We start from the raw sequence: 17,833 nt of genomic DNA, 5'->3' as shown, positions 1-17,833 counted from the left end.
GTTGCCATCTCTATCGATGGTGACCCACGAAGGCACACTTGTGCCTGAACCAGAAAAAGTGCTACAAAGGAGACTTTTACGAAAGGGAAATTGGGTTGGAGTGGAGCTGCTGATTTAGTGGAAATGGATAATGGAAGAGGAGGCAACATGAGAGGAATTAAAAGCCCTAAAGAAATGCTACCCTGATATTGTGGGCAAGGTCCTTTAAGGGAAGGGGTCTCTATTACTGATGATGAAGGACTTGGAACAATTCGGGTGTTTGTTTAGGGAAGTCTGTTGCTAGTCTTTTGTTTATTTTAAGGGCATTTGGATCTTTGTAATGTTTATTTTCTAATAAGTGTTTGATTGAGTCTTCCGTAGTGGCCTATTAGTTATTGTTAGTGGATTATGGTGGATGTGGGCCATTATATGGGCTATTGTAACCGTAACTTGTAGTGGATCTCTCTGTTTTTCTCTATTTAAAGTCTGTAAGCAATTCAATGAATTAATTATATAGAAACACTAGTATGTCTCCCACTTTGTATTGCTCAACTTGATTGCTGGTCAAAATTTTTTTTTATTTATTTAGTGATTAAAGTAGTGATTTTAAGTGTATTTATATGTATTTTTTTATTTTTTAAAAATATTTAAATATATTAAAAAGATGTGAAAAGAAAAAAGAAAATAATTTTTTGTTTTGCCTGGGCGACATGCCTAATGGTAAACACTGGGCGGTACAGTAGCCCAACTCTTAAGATCTCATTTGTTTTAAAAAATGAGATGAATTGAAATTAAAGTTATAAGTTGAATAAAATATTATTAAAATATATTATTTTAATATTATTTTTATATTGAGATTTGAAAAGGTTGAATTGTTTATTTTATTTTATATGGGAATTAAAAAAAATTATAAGATTAAATAAGATGAGATGTTTTGTAAAAGTTAACAAGGCTAAGTATATTTTCATCCATCATCTGTGTATTACTAGAGGCCACCTTGAATTGCCTACTTAATTTATATTTACGTTCCATTTTACAGAACACTGCTTCTAGGGACAATCGTTGCCTATAAATGGCGAATAGTCAGCTGATGTGGAAAAAATAAAACGGCACCCCCATTCGGAGTGTGAGGTGTGGTCCGGCAAGTTTCTCAATAGGCAAGAACTATGCACATTAGGGCTTTTGCCTTTTTTGAAAAAGAAAGGAGAATAGAAATGAAATAAAATAGAAGGGATACAATTAACAAAAATACCGAAAAAATCCATGGTGGCCAGCACATGTGGCATGGACACGCCCCTAACAACCTTAAGCAGAAGTAGAACCAGAATCTTTTGTTGGGGAAAACCGACATAAATATAAAAGCATGCAAGTTTTTGTAGTCTCCTTTTATATGAGTATACGTGTATTAATAAATATCTATTTAAAGACTTCAAGTAAAAAAATAATGTTGTAATTGCTCAAAATCGATTAAATAATAAAAAAGCTAACATTGTTCAACAAATCTAGAGTAAAAGCACGAATAAATAATAAAAATTAAGAAAATAAAAAATAAATTTTGCTTTTAAATCTAAGACTGAACATTGTAAAACTTCTATTATATAGATAGGAATCGTATGGGATATATGTTGTCTTCATTCCTAATTGCTAACTCAATTGTAGCATAGATGTTAACAATACCAACAAAATAAATTAGCTTGTAGAAGACTTGAACGGAAACTTGTTCGACAAATAGAAAAAATGAGGTTGTAAATATACCAAATAGCTAATAAAAAAGGATGAAGAAATTTTCTTTACCATTATGAGATGTGGAAAATAACGAAATAATTAGTGTAAGAATGTGAGATTGTATTAATGATAAAAAAAAAAAAAAATAGCTGCAAGTATGAAAAAAAAAACTAAGTGATAAATAAGATTTTTGAAAATTTTGGAGGATCAAATTCTCTTTATACCAATGACATCTTATAAAAAAACTATGTATTAAATAGGGCTTTGAAAAATTTTCCTTTGAACATGGTTTCGTCCCTAGCCTTAGAGGTGGCTTAAGCCACACCTTGGCCTTCAAGGGTCTGGCACAGCCAACCCATGGCCAAGGGGATGTTTCGGCCACCATGTATTTTTTTATTTTAATTTTCAAATTAAAAAGAAAAATAATAATTCTTTTGAAAAAAACTGCAAGCTTGAACAAATTAAAAATTGCACTTTAATTCTACTTAGAAATTTATGTTTTGTGTAAGAAAAAAAATAAAAGAAATGATATTTGCACTTAAAAAATACGTAAGTGCAAGATATTTGCACTTAAAAAATACATAAGTGCAAGATAATCTATTTAAAAAAATAAATAAATATGAAATTACGTGAAATATTAAAATTTTTAATAATAAATTTAATTTATTTTAAAAAAGAATACATAGTGCTTCTAGAATCTGCATATAATATTATTCGAAATTATATGTAAGAAAAATCTATTTATCTAACTTTTATTATAAAAAGATAGTAGCATTATCATATATATCTATACTAATATATAAAGTGCGAATCGCTTATCTATAGTGTTTTTGTCTAACTTTTTTTTTCCTATTTTACCCTTAGTTTTATTTGACAATTACGGTGATTTGTATTTTACTTTTATTTTACCGACAGTTATTTTGGTCTTTGTACATTGCCACCGACTGATTTAGCTTTTTCTGTTTTATTTTCAGTTTTGCCCCTTAATTTTATTGTTCAGTTCATTGTCCTTGGTGTCGTTTTGATTCGCCGACTTGATTTTAATGTCTTTTTACAGTTAAAACTTATCACTTTGTCTGACAAAATCCAATTGGATTGAAATTTAAATGTCAATGTTTCTTCCATTCCATATCTTTTGCTCTCTACTCTCTGTATTCTAACTTTTAAAAAAAAAAATATATCCTAGACGAAGTTAGTCGTGAATCTCAACAATTGTAGGTATGTTTTTGTTGTTTCTCTCAGTACTGTAAGAATCAATTATATTGTATGAATGTTGTTACATTATGTAATTAGATGATTTGCATATGCATATGCATCACAGCAAAAAATAAAATGGAAAGAAAATAAAAAGTATATTTGCGTATTCACATCTGTATTTTAAAGAAAGTAAACCCAACAAAAAAATAAAACCCATCATGGAAATTCCATCTTCTGATTTCTTCGTATGTCCTGAGAACACAAAAAAAAAAAGCCAGTTAAAGTGAAAAAAGAAAACCCAGTTGTTCCGAAATTTTTGAAAAGAAAAACTATCAGATTGAAAAAAATTGTTCTGCAGATGTGAAAAATAGAAATGTAATATACATCAATCGCAAAAGAATAAGGAAAAATGCATGCAAAAAATAAACGCAGACGAAATACATCAAAAAAAAAAAAATACACACATAAACAAAATACATCCAAACAGAGTGCCTCAATACACCAAAATAATACACAAAGGAAAAAAATCTCACCTTGAGATGCCATCAAGAAAAAAAAAATGGAGAGGACATCTAAGGGAGAGGGAGCTCGGCGTGGGCTGAGGAAGGTGGGTATGGCCGAAGCGTGGAGGTTCGGCGTGGTCGTGGGTTGCGACGCGCAGCCATAGGCACCGGATCTGAGCCGCGATGCGAGGGAGACCCAACAAACAACAGATCCAACCGAGAAATCCAAAAATAACCATAAGAAAAAAAAAAACTCCCTCTGACAAACAACAGATCCAACGGAGAAATCCAATAATATCCATCAGAGAAAAAAAAAAAAACCCACCCAAATAGAGTGCCTTAATACACACGAGATGGTGAAATAAACCCACTCAAACAACAGATGCAACCGAGAAAGCAAAAAAAAAAAAAAAACTCACTTTCAACAAAAAAAAAAAAAAAAAAAAAACTACTTCAAAAATAAAATTTTAGAAATTTACCCTTTTCTTCAAAGGCAATGACAGAGAGGCCGTGATGGAAGAAGAAGGGGAGGAGAAGAAGGGGGGAGGGGAAGAAGAAACAGAGAAAGAGAATAGAAGGGGGATGGGGAAGAGATTCGCGACTAATGGCAGGGGGTGAGAGGAGAGAGAGCGAGAGAAATGGAGAGACAGAGAGAAGCTGGCGAGGAAGAGGGGGGGCCAGAGGAGAGAGAGCGAGAGAAATGGAGAGATAGAGAGAAGGGGGCGGGGAGGAACCGAAGAAGACTCTCGAAAAAGGAAGCAATTGTATTGATTGAAAGGGATATGATATGTGACAAAAAAGAGTTATTATACATGAGAAAAAGTGAGGTGGGTGGACGACTGGTGGTAGTGATTGACAGCCCATAAAAAAATATGGATTGACATAGAATACACAATAAACGATGAAATCTTAGGTGACAGGAGCGAGGAATTACTGAACCCATCCTCACTTAGATCATTAGCTCACCCTCCTTCCACTGTTACACTCAACCAAGGATTAGTTTAGCCATTTCCTTCACAATGCGTCTGTATATGCGCGTATATAATATATACACGTATCAAAATAGTTTGAATATCAAACTCTCAACAAATAATATTAAATTATTCACAAAACTAATATTTATTGACTGTCTTGTAACAACTCCTAGAAACGGGTCACACTAAAGACAAAATAGTAAATGATTACAATTTTTAGAAATTTTTATAAAGTGTAATAATAAATTTTCATATAATTGTTTAAAAAATATATTTAAAGATATCAACTTAAATTTTACACATGATTTAATTCTGCTATTGTTCATATTCGTTTTATTTTATTTTATTTTTTCTTATTTTCAGTATTGTAAATGTTGAATTAAATTTCTATTTTTAACTATAAATTTACAACCAGTTATATATTTTGCTCTGTTGTTATTAATGGAGTAATCGAGTTAAATAGATTGGGTTTCAGATATAAAAATTGAAATCTCAACTTTATTTTTTTTGCCTTTATATGTGGAAAATAAATTTTTCCATAAAATTATATTGAAAAATTAAAATGTCTAACAAATAAATTTTACTGTTTTGCCAATAGTTTATTTGTTTTACTTTGTAGTTTAATGACTAATCCATTATTAGTAAACATTATTTAAGAAGGTCGAAATATAGTTTAAGAAAACAAAATATATTCTTGACATCTAAGATAATTTATTGGGAATGATTTTCTACATTATTAACAAATTTGAAATTAATAAAAATGTTAATGTTCTTACTAATATTATTGCTTATGGTTAATAAAACAAATAATAGTTCCATTAATATTTAATTCCATTGAATTTATACTTTAATAATTTATCCATTATGATTAATGGTAATGATAATGTAAATTTAATAATCATTTTAAATTTAACGATAATGTTTATAAAAAAATCTCATTACTTAAGTATTAGCAAATAGTTCATTTAAATTGTTTCAATTCATATATAAATTTTATATAAAATTATATTAAGAATTAAAAATATAAATAAATAAAATTTAAAATGATGTAAAATTTTATTTCTTTTAATTTATACATTAACAATGACTCAAAATTTAATAATAATGTTTATAAAAGATTTTCGTTATTTAGATATTAACGCATAGTTCATTTGAATGTTTTTGCTTACTAGAGTTACAAATAAAATTCTGTCGAGAATTTAAAATTTTAAAAAATTAAAATGTTTTAAAATTCTATTTGTTTTAATTTATACAATAATAGTTTTTGAAAATTTAATAATAATATTTATAAAAAAATTTCAATTCCGTGATGTGTTATGAAAAAATATTAAAAATAATGTGTAAGTTGGTGAATTTTTTTAATACAACTGGGTTTGAAGGAACTGGTTTATCATTGAAAGCCATATGTAAAAAGTAGCTTCCGTTTAATTATTCTCAAATTTTAAAATTACTTTTGTTGCACTTCAAAGGTAGCTCTCTTATTCGTTTCTGAGACCAATATAGGTGTTAGGAATGATATTGACTAGTTATGCGAGCCTCTAAATGATTATGAAACTAAACATTGATATGTTTGAATTGAGTAAATATATCCACAAATTAATTGAGTAAATATTGATCTGTTTGAATTGTGATCCATTGCATCACATATATATTTCCAGTGTTAAGTTTTTTTAAATTTTTTTTACGTGTTAAAAAAAATAAAAGGCAAATGGATACCTACAAAAATTTATATATTGCATACCTCCACAGCATTTAACATTTATGGTTTTTTGTTTCAACAAAAATTCTTAGATCATCACATATATATTTTCAGTGTTGAGTTTTTTTAATTTTTTTTTACGTGTTAAAAAAAAAAGTCAAATGAATATCTATAAAAATTTATATATTGCATACCTTCACAGCATTTAACATTTATAATTTTTTGGTCCAACAAAAATTTTTAGATTTATTTTTATTAATATTTATTTTATCAACTTAATGTCAAAGATTAAACAAATTTTTATTTTCATCATTTTTTTTTTATTAACAATCAAATTTATGCCCTCACTAGGCAAACGTCCTTCGGACGTTGTTTCCTAATATATATATATATATATATATATATATATATATTTGAGTGCAACTATTTAATTGATGGGAACAGGCGTACGTTGCTTCTCTTTTTCCTCTCCTATTTGGGCATTGGCCGTGGCAATATTCCTTCGGAAAAGCAATTCCCTGGAAATAAGCGACAACGCTAATCTCTTTCCCCACAACTTCTATGCTTACAAGAAACATCAACAATGGCTGTTAAATTGTCAATGCTATTACCAGGATAAGATTGGTCGTTAACCACCAGAACGAGGACGAGCCTAACCCCCCCCCCCCCCAAAACAATTCAAAAAAAAAAAAAAAAAAAAAAATCTCTCGTCTACAAAATCTCTTTCTGGCAGTCTCTCTCTCTCGATCTTGGACTGGATTGGATTGGAATAGAGGTATTTTCTTTCAAAAATTCAAATTTATAGTCCCCTGCGTAAGCATACATTTGTTTCTCCGCGTCTTTCATTCTTATTTTCCTGTTGGCTTCCAAGAAAAGTTGTTAAATGAAGAATAAAAACTGTTTTTTTAGAATCGTACGTGTTTGCTCTATTTTTTTCATGTAACTTTCCTGCAAATCTCATTCTTATAGTCTGCCTTTTTTTAATTTTAATTTTTTTTTTTGAAGATTTCCGTTGCCAAGGTGGAACTGGTAGGTTGTTTAGGGTTTGAATTGTTTTTGATTGATTCGGTGATTTGTTGCGGGATCGAATGGCTGTTGCTGCGACTTGTAGGCGGTGGCGGCAATCGGGAACGCATTTGCGGATAAGCGGATTTAGTGGGTTTGGGGTTCCAACGTCAGTGTACGATCCGTTTTCGGCTTCTTTGGCTTCGGTTAGGCAATTGGATTGCAGGCATATTTCTGAGCTTGCGAAATCGAATGGAAAGCGATTGTTTCTCGTTGACACATTAGCCCTAGTAATTACATTACTCTCTCTCTCTCTCCCTCCCTCAACACCCCCCCCCCCCCCCCCCCCCCCCCCCCCCCCCCTCTTCCTTTTCCTTCCTCTTTTTTGGTGCTGTTAAAGTCTCTTTGGTTTCCGAAATTGCAAGGAAAGAAAATGATATCAAGTTAAGTGGTTTTTGTTGCTTTGCATTTCCGGAATATGTGGAAAAAAAAAAAAAACCTCTGCCTTGCCAAATCGTTGACTGTGCATAATTGATTTTATTTCCCATATTGCATTTTTCTTGGTTGTAAAATAGATTTATGATATTGAAAATAATGGAAATGGCATTTGATGACAGTTCATTCATTTCTATGTTTGACTTTTAGAAAATATGCCACATGCTTATTATAGGTTAGGAGATTAGAGGGACAAGGTGTGCCGTCTAAGCAGGCTGAGGCTATAACAGCAGCCATAACTGAAGTTTTGAACGACAGTTTAGAAAATGTGTCTCACTCATTTGTTTCAAAGGCAGAGATGCAGAAGGTACTTTATCTATGTTGGTTAACTCATCTGCATGTTTTTGCATTCGTCAATGTAGTTAATTTCGGATGGCTTGAAATGACATATTTAAATTTAAAGATTCTGTGTGTGCGATCACTGTTCCGATATTTTCTTCTATTAAATTGAAACTTCCGACACTGTGTCTGTTTGTTTTTGTAGATTGAAATGATTCAAGAATCCAATCTGTCCAAATTCAAGTCCGAAGTCCAGAGCTCACAGGTATTGACTTGTTTTAATTGTTAGATGGCAATTAAGGTTGTAGCCTTCAATGGGAGAGCTTGGCCTTGTCTTTTCTTCGTTTCTTTTCTGGGACAAGTTAAATGTTGGTCATGAGCTGCTGAAGATTTTGGATATCACTAATCAGAGATTTTACACCGATAACAAGTTCTCTGAATTAAACATTAATTGTTGGACACATCAAAAGAAGCTTTAAAAAGTTCTGTAGCTTTGTTCTTGAGATTTTTGTGTGTCTATTGTATGCATCCTGCTGTATCACCCATATTGTGTCAATCCACATTTCATTTGGGCTTTCTGCGGGATGATGTTTCTTGTAAGCATCTGTTATGTCTCTTGGCTCCTGGCCAGAAGGTAACATCATGAGCCCAGTGGTTCTCCTGCCTGATTTCGGAATCACAATGCCGATGTGGGTCAAACACACAGATTAGATACTTATAAAGAAAAAACACAGAGGATCAGATTTATGTTGCAGGGTCAAATAACATTTGATTGCTACTTATCAAAAAGAAACATTTGATTGCTTTAATTGGGAAAACAACATAGCGAAACCCTCTCCTTTGTTTGTCGGGTTTTAGCTCAACGCTGAGGATTACAGTCAAGTTGTAGATTGGGTTGAAGTCCCTGTCCTCTAAACTAGAAATAATTTTCTGTAGTGCTTAAAAGTCCACGAATGTGACTCTTCTTTTTCTTTTTAGACATGCGGTTGAAACATTGAGGATGTTATGCTGTAGATTCGCCTAGTTTTATAGGCTCTAACTCACTGAAAGCTCCACTTTTGTGGTATGAGATGAACATGATATGGTCAAAGTTATACATTAAGTGTCCTTGTCACCCCTTTAAACATTTATTGAGGACATGGTTGAAAAGTTTAGTAAATTCTTTTTCATTTGGGTTGATTTTCTTCTTATATAATAATCTTTTCAAATGCTAATGCTAATTATGAGAAGAAGGATTAGGATGGTGCAACCACCTTGAGGACATGCCTTGTCGCCCCTTTAGACATTCTATGAGGAGGACATGCCTCCTAATTTTCTGAAGTTTCACTGCATGATTTACTTATAAAAAAAAATGTTTCCCTGTGTGATTTTGTTGGTAATTTCCCTTGGAAACATATAATGCAGGGACACCATTTTTCTTTGTTACAACATGAGACGGAAAAGCTTCGGAATGACATTGAGAAGATGCGCAATGAATTGAGGTTTGGTCTATTTTTGATAACTAAGAAACAATCATGTGAATACTCGCTTTCTGCTACTATGTGAATGTGTGAAATTTTGTACGTTGTCTGATCTATTTAGTAAAAAGATATTAAGAAAAAATGCATTTGATAAATAAGAAGACATGTAGTGAATTGAGGTCTAGTCTTTTTTTATTTTATGTTATTTTTTTTTATAAGTAAATGATTATATTAATAAGCATAGGCATAGCCCAAGTACACTAGATGATATACAAGAGGTAACACCTATCTAGGAAAAGGGGATGAAAACAAGAAAATCTTGAAAATTAGGGTCATTGAAATCTATAGCTTTGGCCCATAGAAATAAAGTTTTAACAAAAAGTAATCTAAGCTTCTCTAATGAGCGTTCCTTGTCGTCAAACGTCTGTTTATTATGCTCCTACCGTAAGCACCAGAGAATACAAATAGGAACCATTTTCCATAGAGAAATGCTACACATCATCCCACACCACACACTTTATATATTAAAATATTATTTTTTATTTTTTTATTTTTTATTTCATTTTATTCTTATTAAACTAATTGAATTATTTTATTTATCATCCACACACTATATATTTATTATAGAAAAAATGAAAAAAAAATTAAAATAAGTGTGGTGTGTGAAGTGTAAGGATGACAAGAAGAATTTTCCTTTTCCATATAGCTGTGATTTGTGGAATACTGCCTAAATTTGTTCAATTGGCCAGAAGCTCAATCACTATGGTAGGCACAACCCAGGTTAGCTCTAACCTTTTGAATACATCTTCCCATAACTCTACCAATCCCACAATGCAGTTGAAGATGATCCATAGTCTCACCACTTCCTTATTTCGCCAAATCTTTCTCCATGGAAAGTGATTGTTTTGTGATTGTGTGAGAGACTTATATTTGTTTGTTGGCACCAGGTGTTTGGAACAACGTCCCGCCTAATTCCAGGGGTGCACAAGCCCTTGGCAAGGAGTTTCCCGCAACTGCACCTCGGTTAATTTAATGGAAAAATCTCCCAGTCCGATGACCCCTAGAGATTGTTTGCACCTAAGGAGATTTGAATTTAAGACCTAGGGGGAACATACGCCTAAGGCCAAGGCTTTTACCACTTGAGTTAATTCCTAGGGGCTAAGACTTATAGAAAGAGCAAATCGAGAATGTACCTTTTCCTATGGGTACCCACAACAACATGTCAGATCCTTGAGGACTCGTTCTCATGGAGTACAAGAGTCTAATCTGCAAAGTTGCCAACGTCCCAATCTTGGGCCACCCTAATGAAACTCACATTCCATTGGACTAGGTCACCAGATATCTCTATGAAACTCACTTATGGAAATCAGTAAATGACTCTTTGGGGGGGGGGGGGGGGGGGGGGGGGGTTGGTTTGGAGTGTATGGAGTGGGAGTTAAGGCTGAAAACCAAAGGTATCGGTGCGGTTTTGGTCCAAAACTGAAACTGCACCGATACCTAGAATATAGGTTATTCTCGACTGAAACCGGTCGATAGGTAGAAAGAGCACCGACTGGAGTTCGACTGTCGATACCATATCGGTTCAGCGGTTAGGGGATCGGTTTTCCCATCACCAGATGACGTCACGGCCACGGCAGAAGCTAGAAATCCCTCTCGGTTTTTTCTGCACATGCAGCACCAGTTGATTACAGTAAGCTGCCTTTTTCGTAGGTTGTCCGTGGTCAAGAACCAAGATCTTTCCTCAATGAGAGGCTGTTCATACAAAAAAGGCTGCCTTTAGGGGAGCCTTATTCTTCCAAATGTTCTTCCAAGAGAAAGAATTGTTCTCTTGGTTGGCAACGGTCCTTTAGAAAGTTCAAACATGAATTTTTCTTTTCTAGAGGGAGTTCACAAATCTTTTCAACCTCTTGATTTCTAACCCCCATGGAGGACAATAGGCTGAAGAATTATGTGAAGATCCCAACATCCTAATCATGGGTAGCTTTGATAAAATTAATATTCCATTAAAGAGAATCTCTTGAAATCTCCATTAACTTCGCATAGTGACAACACCATAACCATTTCCCTAGAAGTGCTTGTTGAATATCCTCAGGTTTTGAATCCCCAACCCCACATGAAATCAGGGAACATACCTTCTCCCAATTGACTAGATAGAATTTGAACTCTTCACCTAGTCTTCCTCCAAAGGAAATTACATTGAAGCTTCTTAAGGGGAATAAGGATAGAAAATAAGTTGGCAAGTATGAAAGAGTCCACTTGATTAGGATGGTGCAACCGCCTGGACAAATACAACCTCTTCCAACTTGCTAACCTATGCTCAATTTTTTTTCTCCATCGCATCATCTCAAATAATCTTGGTTTGAAAGTGGCATCGAAGGTATTTCATGGTTAAAGAAGATACTGTGCACCCCAAAGATCTGGCCAAGGTATTTCAAATTGTTGACATCCCCCATTGCAACTATTTTTGATAAGGACTATGACCTGCCGCACAAATTATTAGCATATCATCTGCAAATGATATGCGAGATGTTGAGTGCCGCGGCTGATGTCCCACATCCAGAAACCCGACATGAAACCACCTCCAATCACCACTAATAACATTTTGCTAAGGGCTTCCATTATAATGACAAATAATAAACCGTGTAACTTAAAGGATAGGCTAAGGTGGACACTTGCAGGCAAATGTACTTTTTCGGTGTGCTCTTTTTATAAGACCCTTACCCAAGAACCATCTATCCAATTTCCATGGAGAAAACTCTGGAGACACAAGGCGCCACCCAAAGCAGTGTTTTTTGCTTGGATGGTTTCGTTGGGTAAGATTCTCGCAACGGATAATTTGAGGAAACGGAGGGTGATCATCGCATATTGGTGTTGCATGTGTAGGAAGGGGGGTGAATCTGTGAATCATCTCTTAATACACTATGAGATAGCGAAATGGTTATGGAATGAAGTCCTTGGCAGAGTTGACTTGGCTTGGGTTATGCCTGAGATGGTGGTAGCGGTTCTCGCTAGTTGGACAAATTTAAGAGGCATTCAACAGATTAAAGCAGTGTGGAAGATGATTCCTATATGTATCATGTGGTGTTTATGGCAAGAGCGCAATGAAAGGACATTCGAGGACAAAAAGAGATCAATGGAGGAATTGAAAACATTCTTTACTAGAACCCTTTGTACCTGGGCCATTGCGGTTGAGTTCAATGGCTTAGATTTTCTTGATTTTCTTATTTCCATTGCTCCTACGTAGATGGGACAACTATACTTTGTACCGGGCGTTATGCCTATTCTTTGATTAATATACTACTTTTTACTTATCAAAAAAAAAAAAAAAAAAATGAGATACTGGATCAGCTTGCCTCTACCCTCGTAAATTATTTGAAGAAACCAATATTAAACATTGTGGAACTATCAGCATATCAATATGGGTTCCTAGTATCTCAAATCCATGAACTTAAAACGGTCTTTGCAGTTTTATTATGAGTGTTCTTTGGTAATGTCTGAGCTGTCTTTGGCAAGATATGTTGAGGATCCCTTGCACCCAACACGGTATCTTTTGTTGGCTTGTTGTCAGCATCTTTTGTTGGCTTGTTGTCAGCATTGACTTCTCTCTTGTTGGCGTGTGTACCAGCAATGGCACTGTAGTCTGTTCATCCTTGTCGGTTGGGCACAATTTTGGGTCCTGAGGTGGGGATGTGATTATTTACAATCCATGGAAGAACCCCTTTTGAGCCTGGATTCTTTCCAGACTCACTTCACACCCTTGGGCCAGGTTAGCTCTATAAGGTTGACCCAACCTTAGCTTTCCCTTTATCCATATATGTGCGACTGTTAAGAGTAGCCCAGCCCATCCTTTTCTGTTTAATTGATTAATAGATTTGGGCCTAATATGAAGGCCGTTTCCTTCTTCAAGTTTAACTCTGCAGCAGGGCCAAGACCAGTAATTCCTTTGGTCTTGGCCATCTCGACCTGACTGTTGGGGCAGTCAACCGTCTATTTCATTTCCATCAGCTGCATTTTCAGACCAGCAAGGGTACTATATGAACTACCTTCTGTCGTGCCATCTTCAGTTTCCCCACCTGCTCCCCTTGTGTAAAACTTGGGCAACATGGCTTACTCTAATGTGCTGACGAGTTTTCTACTTGGAAGCTGCACACGATTAGTTTGTTCTCTTCTGGGCCTCTACCTCTGCCTCCAAAATGGGCACATGTTGGTCCCTAAAGCATCGCCTTATACAACCATTTGATCACCATTACCACTTCAACTTGTTGAGGTGAGGCCAAGCTCTTATCTCCAGCATGTTCTGCCATACCACTACCAGACCCTGCTGCACCTCTTCTCTGAATACCAGCAACTAAGGATCCTCTATTTTGAGTATCAAAAACAGAGGTTCCCTGCATTGACATGAGAGTTTCCTCGAAGCACAGCCAACCTTTTCCATATCGTGCCTCAGGATCACTATGAAGCTAGATCTTGCCCCACCGATGTATATCATCTTAACCATGTATCGACCATAGTCTTTAGAGCATCTTTGGGCCACATACGCCACACTCCCTTCTTGGAATGTATCGAATAACTTGCCACTACCAACCGACAGAATGCATGTTTCCACTGTTTTAGCCAACCAATCAACCATAGTTCGGCCAGTGATTATCTCTTTCACTGCTTTTCTGCTCCTTTCCACCATGTGGACACTGGCAGCATTATCCATTGCAAAGTCAAACACTTTAGCATCTAACAGCAGCTTTTCCTCAACACACCCATTCTTCATGCCATTCAGCTAGAAATGCTGGAAATAGAGGCCTTTGCTAGTTGACTCTTATTTGGGATTGTGTGAGTGAGTGTGTGTGTGAGAGAGTAATCTTTTTATTACCAAATTTTATCATTCTTTATATTAGTTCTGCAATGGGATTGATTGGTATGCAGGTATGAAATCGATAAAGTCACTGCTGGACAGCGGTTGGATTTGAATCTTGAAAGGGGGTAAGGAAAATGACGTACCTAAATTTCTTTTGATCTGAGCATATGGAAACTCCTTTTTGTGGAATCTTTGTTACTAGTGCCTTGTTCTCATCAAATCTGATGCAGGAGGATTCGGGATGAGCTAGCAAATCAGAATGCTGAAACCTCTAACCTTACGAATAAACTTGATCGGGTAAGTACTGGCTTGTGTTTTTCTGGTAATGCTCTGTGCTTTGTTGATTGATATCGTGGAACTTTTGTTTTTAAAAGATATCTACCCTTTGTATAATATCAGGAAATTCATGCTCTTAGGGCCCACTTGGAAGCAGCAAAATATGATGTAATAAAATACTGCATAGGTACTCTTGTTTCCATCTCTGCAGTTGGACTTGCTGTAATTCGTATCTTGATGTGAACTTCTTGTCTTGTATTAAAAGTCAACTGTTGTTGCTCAAAAGAAGAAAACGTAGGTTATTCTTTTGAAGCTACCTTTTGTTTTGGAAAAAAGGGTAGAAAATAAACCTTGAAAAATTGAACTAGTGTCAGTTGGGCTCAAGGAAGCATTCCCTATATGGCTTTATTAATTCCATTCGTTGTTGGATTCTTTGTTTTTGCAAGGAATTATTTACTAAACTTGTTTATGCAGGAACAAAAACTTTATAAATCTAAATTACGATTTTAGGATTTCTTGCTGCATATTTTGTTTTTTTTTTTTTTGTAGGGTTATTAGTTCAGGCTCCTAGATTGGAACTGAGTGGAAGAACCTTAACTCGGTTATGTGTCCCAAACTTCAGGGGGAAATGTTTATTTGTGTTGCTAATTATGAGGTATTTAGGGGCATAGATGAGGTAATGCCTCTATAGAATTGTTGTAAAAGACAAACGAAAACAAAAATATTGACGGACTGCCATGTGTACATGAGGAAAAAAGAGGGCAAACAGTATCGTACCATAAGCTCACTCTTTATAACATGAATAATGATAGCCTTATCGCGGAAATAAAAATATTCTGGGTGCAAAAAGTCTACCCAGCCTCCGTTTTTGGGTATATGATTGGTTTAGTGATTGGAAGGCCTTATTTATTTATTTAATTTTACTTAATTTATTATTATTATTTTTTTATATGTCCTTTTGGGTCGAATGCGATGGGCCTAATTAGTTAGTACACCTGTATGGGGGCTGTCCCTAGCGGGGGGATATGGCTAGGGACTGTTTGGTACCTAAAATGGGTACTCATGCCCAGTTGACAATACATGACTCATTGCTGGAAATTAGCTTAAAATTTTTATAAAATTTAAGGAACGTGAGAATGAGATAAAATAAAAAATATGTAAAAAGTAGTGAAATAGTTTGTAAATAGTAATGAAATAGTTTAAATTATAATATTTTATAGGATTTTGAAAGAAGAAAAAAGGGTTTGAATAAAATATTGTTATAATATAATTTGTCTTAAAATTAGAAAACTTTTAAATTATTTTTTGTGTTTTGTTTGTAAGTTTAAAAAAGTTGTAATGATTAGATAAAAAGTTGAATATTTAAAATTAAAAAGTATTTGTACTTGAATGATTACGAAGGAGATGAAATGAAACATTCCTATCTCACAAACAACTCTTTGAAATAAAAACTCCAAGTAAACTACACTTCCTTTTTTTCTATTCGTTTTTCCTTTTAAAGTTAAAACAAAAAAATTAGCATGGTGGAAGCCAGCAAGACGGAGCAATGAGGTGTTCTGTAACACTCCGTTCCTACAACCTTCAAGGTTATATGAATAACGTTAGTTTTAGAAATCTCAGGAACCGGTATGCTACTAACTTTGACTTAGAAATTTTCTTCTCAAGAAAGTGCTAGATACAAAAGATTTTATAAAACAAAAAAGTCATTCTTTATTAAAATACTTAAGAGAGTTTGTGGAAGCCCTTATTAAAATAAATCAGTCGTAGATAACTTATTAAACTAAAATCATAAAACTTATGTCATAAACTCTCTAGGCCTATGCTTCCCCATCTATGGGCCAAGTTCGGTCTTGCAATTCTATCCTCGTAAAGATCATCATCACCCACGGCGGTTAAAATACAAAAATAAATCAATATTCAATATTCAATATATCATATAGTAAATATAATATAAACATAAGGGTTCTCTGTAAACATGTATACTCATAGTTACATACGTAAATAATATGAACATAGACCTGATTGATGCATGAAATGTAATAACTTTTCTTTCATTTGTCACAAGTTGTTACCCATTGTTGAAATCTGTAAGTTAGGATTAATGAATCTAAATAGGTTCCAACTCTGCCACTAGTTGCAGAGTATAGAATTCATACATAAGAAAGACACATTGGATACACTACCAACATGTATAACATGACAATACAATATGTCAATAGCATATAGTACCCCTTTATATCATAACATAGGTCGTTACGTATCTCAACGTTCATATTTGATCATATAATCTTATATCCATACTTTCTTGTTTTATTGTTTCCTAGATTTCAAATAAAATTGTAATCTTTCACAAAATGTCGTGATACATTTTTGCTCAAATAAAATCATGACTTTTAATAAATTTTTTGATACATAACTCTTCACATAAAATCATGACTTTTTATAAAATTTATTAATGCATATGTCACACAAATAATATGGAACTTACTCATAAAATCATAATTTTTATAAATTTATCACGATTTGGTACATAAAAAGGGGCTTCCAATGGAGGACGTATATGTATAATGCTTTTTATTAAAGGGAAAATGATATTATTACTACTCAACTACAACTTATCTACAACTTTTTTTGTATTTGATTTTTTTTTTTAATTTTTTATTTTACTTAATGATTAAGGAAGTGAGTATTAATAAAATTATATATTTTTTAAATTTTTTCTTAATAATTAAGGATGTTAAAAAAATACTTAAAATAAAATGAAATAAAAACAAAAAAATTTGAAATGCAAATGAGTCGTAAATGGGTTGTAATAAAGTGGTAACTCTATCACTACCCTTATTAAAGATATGTCGTTTACTGTACATGCACAAGGATATGATCATGCTACTTGACAACGTTAATCTAATATTTATGGAGCAAATTTGATTACCTATAAAATAGGCACGCAACATACATAAATTTCTAATTAATAACATAGATATTAAAACTTCTAAATTTTTAAATAACGTATGTTTTCTGTAACTTTAAATTCTCATAATCTTAAAATATTGTCACTCCTCAAATAGTTTAATTTTCACATAATTTCTCAAAATAGTCATGTGATTAACCTCCAAAAATATTATCAAAGGTAAACATTTGATTTCTCTCGGTTTTCGTCACTAAACAAGTCACTATAAAATAACAAATCCTATGACGGTTTCTCCACAATATAAGCCGTTATAATTAATAACCCCAAAAACATTTATAAACAAAAAAAATAAAAAGTAATAATAATAACAAGAATAACCCCAAAAACCGTGACTGCAAGTGACCTAAACTCAGGGTACATACATAATTTGACTTAGGGTTTGTTTGAAAAAAGTTTCCTTCTCAAAATTATCATTCAA

General features: G+C 33.7%; 1 protein-coding gene and 1 long non-coding RNA gene across 3 annotated transcripts; one reads left to right on the top strand and one right to left on the bottom strand.

The window, feature by feature from the left end:
* Nucleotides 1-2,948: 2,948 nt before the first annotated feature.
* On the bottom strand, nt 2,949-4,409 carry LOC122314850. Its single transcript, XR_006243884.1, has 3 exons — nt 3,884-4,409; nt 3,435-3,577; nt 2,949-3,153 (listed from the first exon to the last, which is right to left on the bottom strand). It is a non-coding gene; the product is annotated as an uncharacterized LOC122314850 (long non-coding RNA).
* A 2,099-nt stretch (nt 4,410-6,508) lies between these two features.
* On the top strand, nt 6,509-14,968 carry LOC122316602 (protein FMP32, mitochondrial). 2 transcript variants are annotated; one of them, XM_043133266.1, is made up of 8 exons: nt 6,509-6,852; nt 7,083-7,372; nt 7,753-7,884; nt 8,062-8,121; nt 9,261-9,337; nt 14,237-14,293; nt 14,399-14,465; nt 14,568-14,968. In XM_043133266.1, exons 2-8 carry the CDS (start codon nt 7,166-7,168, stop codon nt 14,685-14,687), a joined length of 720 nt encoding a protein of 239 aa, XP_042989200.1. In that variant the 5' UTR covers nt 6,509-6,852; nt 7,083-7,165; the 3' UTR covers nt 14,688-14,968. The 2 variants fall into 2 exon arrangements, with proteins under 2 accessions (XP_042989200.1, XP_042989201.1); XM_043133267.1 differs by lacking the exon at nt 7,753-7,884.
* Nucleotides 14,969-17,833: the final 2,865 nt, after the last annotated feature.

This window comes from Carya illinoinensis, chromosome 7 (assembly GCF_018687715.1).
Source record: "Carya illinoinensis cultivar Pawnee chromosome 7, C.illinoinensisPawnee_v1, whole genome shotgun sequence".
Classification (NCBI taxonomy): domain Eukaryota; kingdom Viridiplantae; phylum Streptophyta; class Magnoliopsida; order Fagales; family Juglandaceae; genus Carya; species Carya illinoinensis.
This window is presented reverse-complemented; position numbering and strand designations above follow the sequence as displayed.

What these genes read in the sequence shown, in the direction of transcription:
- LOC122316602 (XM_043133266.1), top strand. Translation starts at nt 7,166, where the DNA reads ATGGCTGTTGCTGCGACTTGTAGGCGGTGGCGGCAATCGGGAACGCAT. An exon ending in AAGATGCGCAATGAATTGAG is followed by an intron (nt 9,338 to 14,236) that starts GTTTGGTCTATT and finishes ATTGGTATGCAG; the next exon opens with GTATGAAATCGATAAAGTCA. An exon ending in TTACGAATAAACTTGATCGG is followed by an intron (nt 14,466 to 14,567) that starts GTAAGTACTGGC and finishes GTATAATATCAG; the next exon opens with GAAATTCATGCTCTTAGGGC.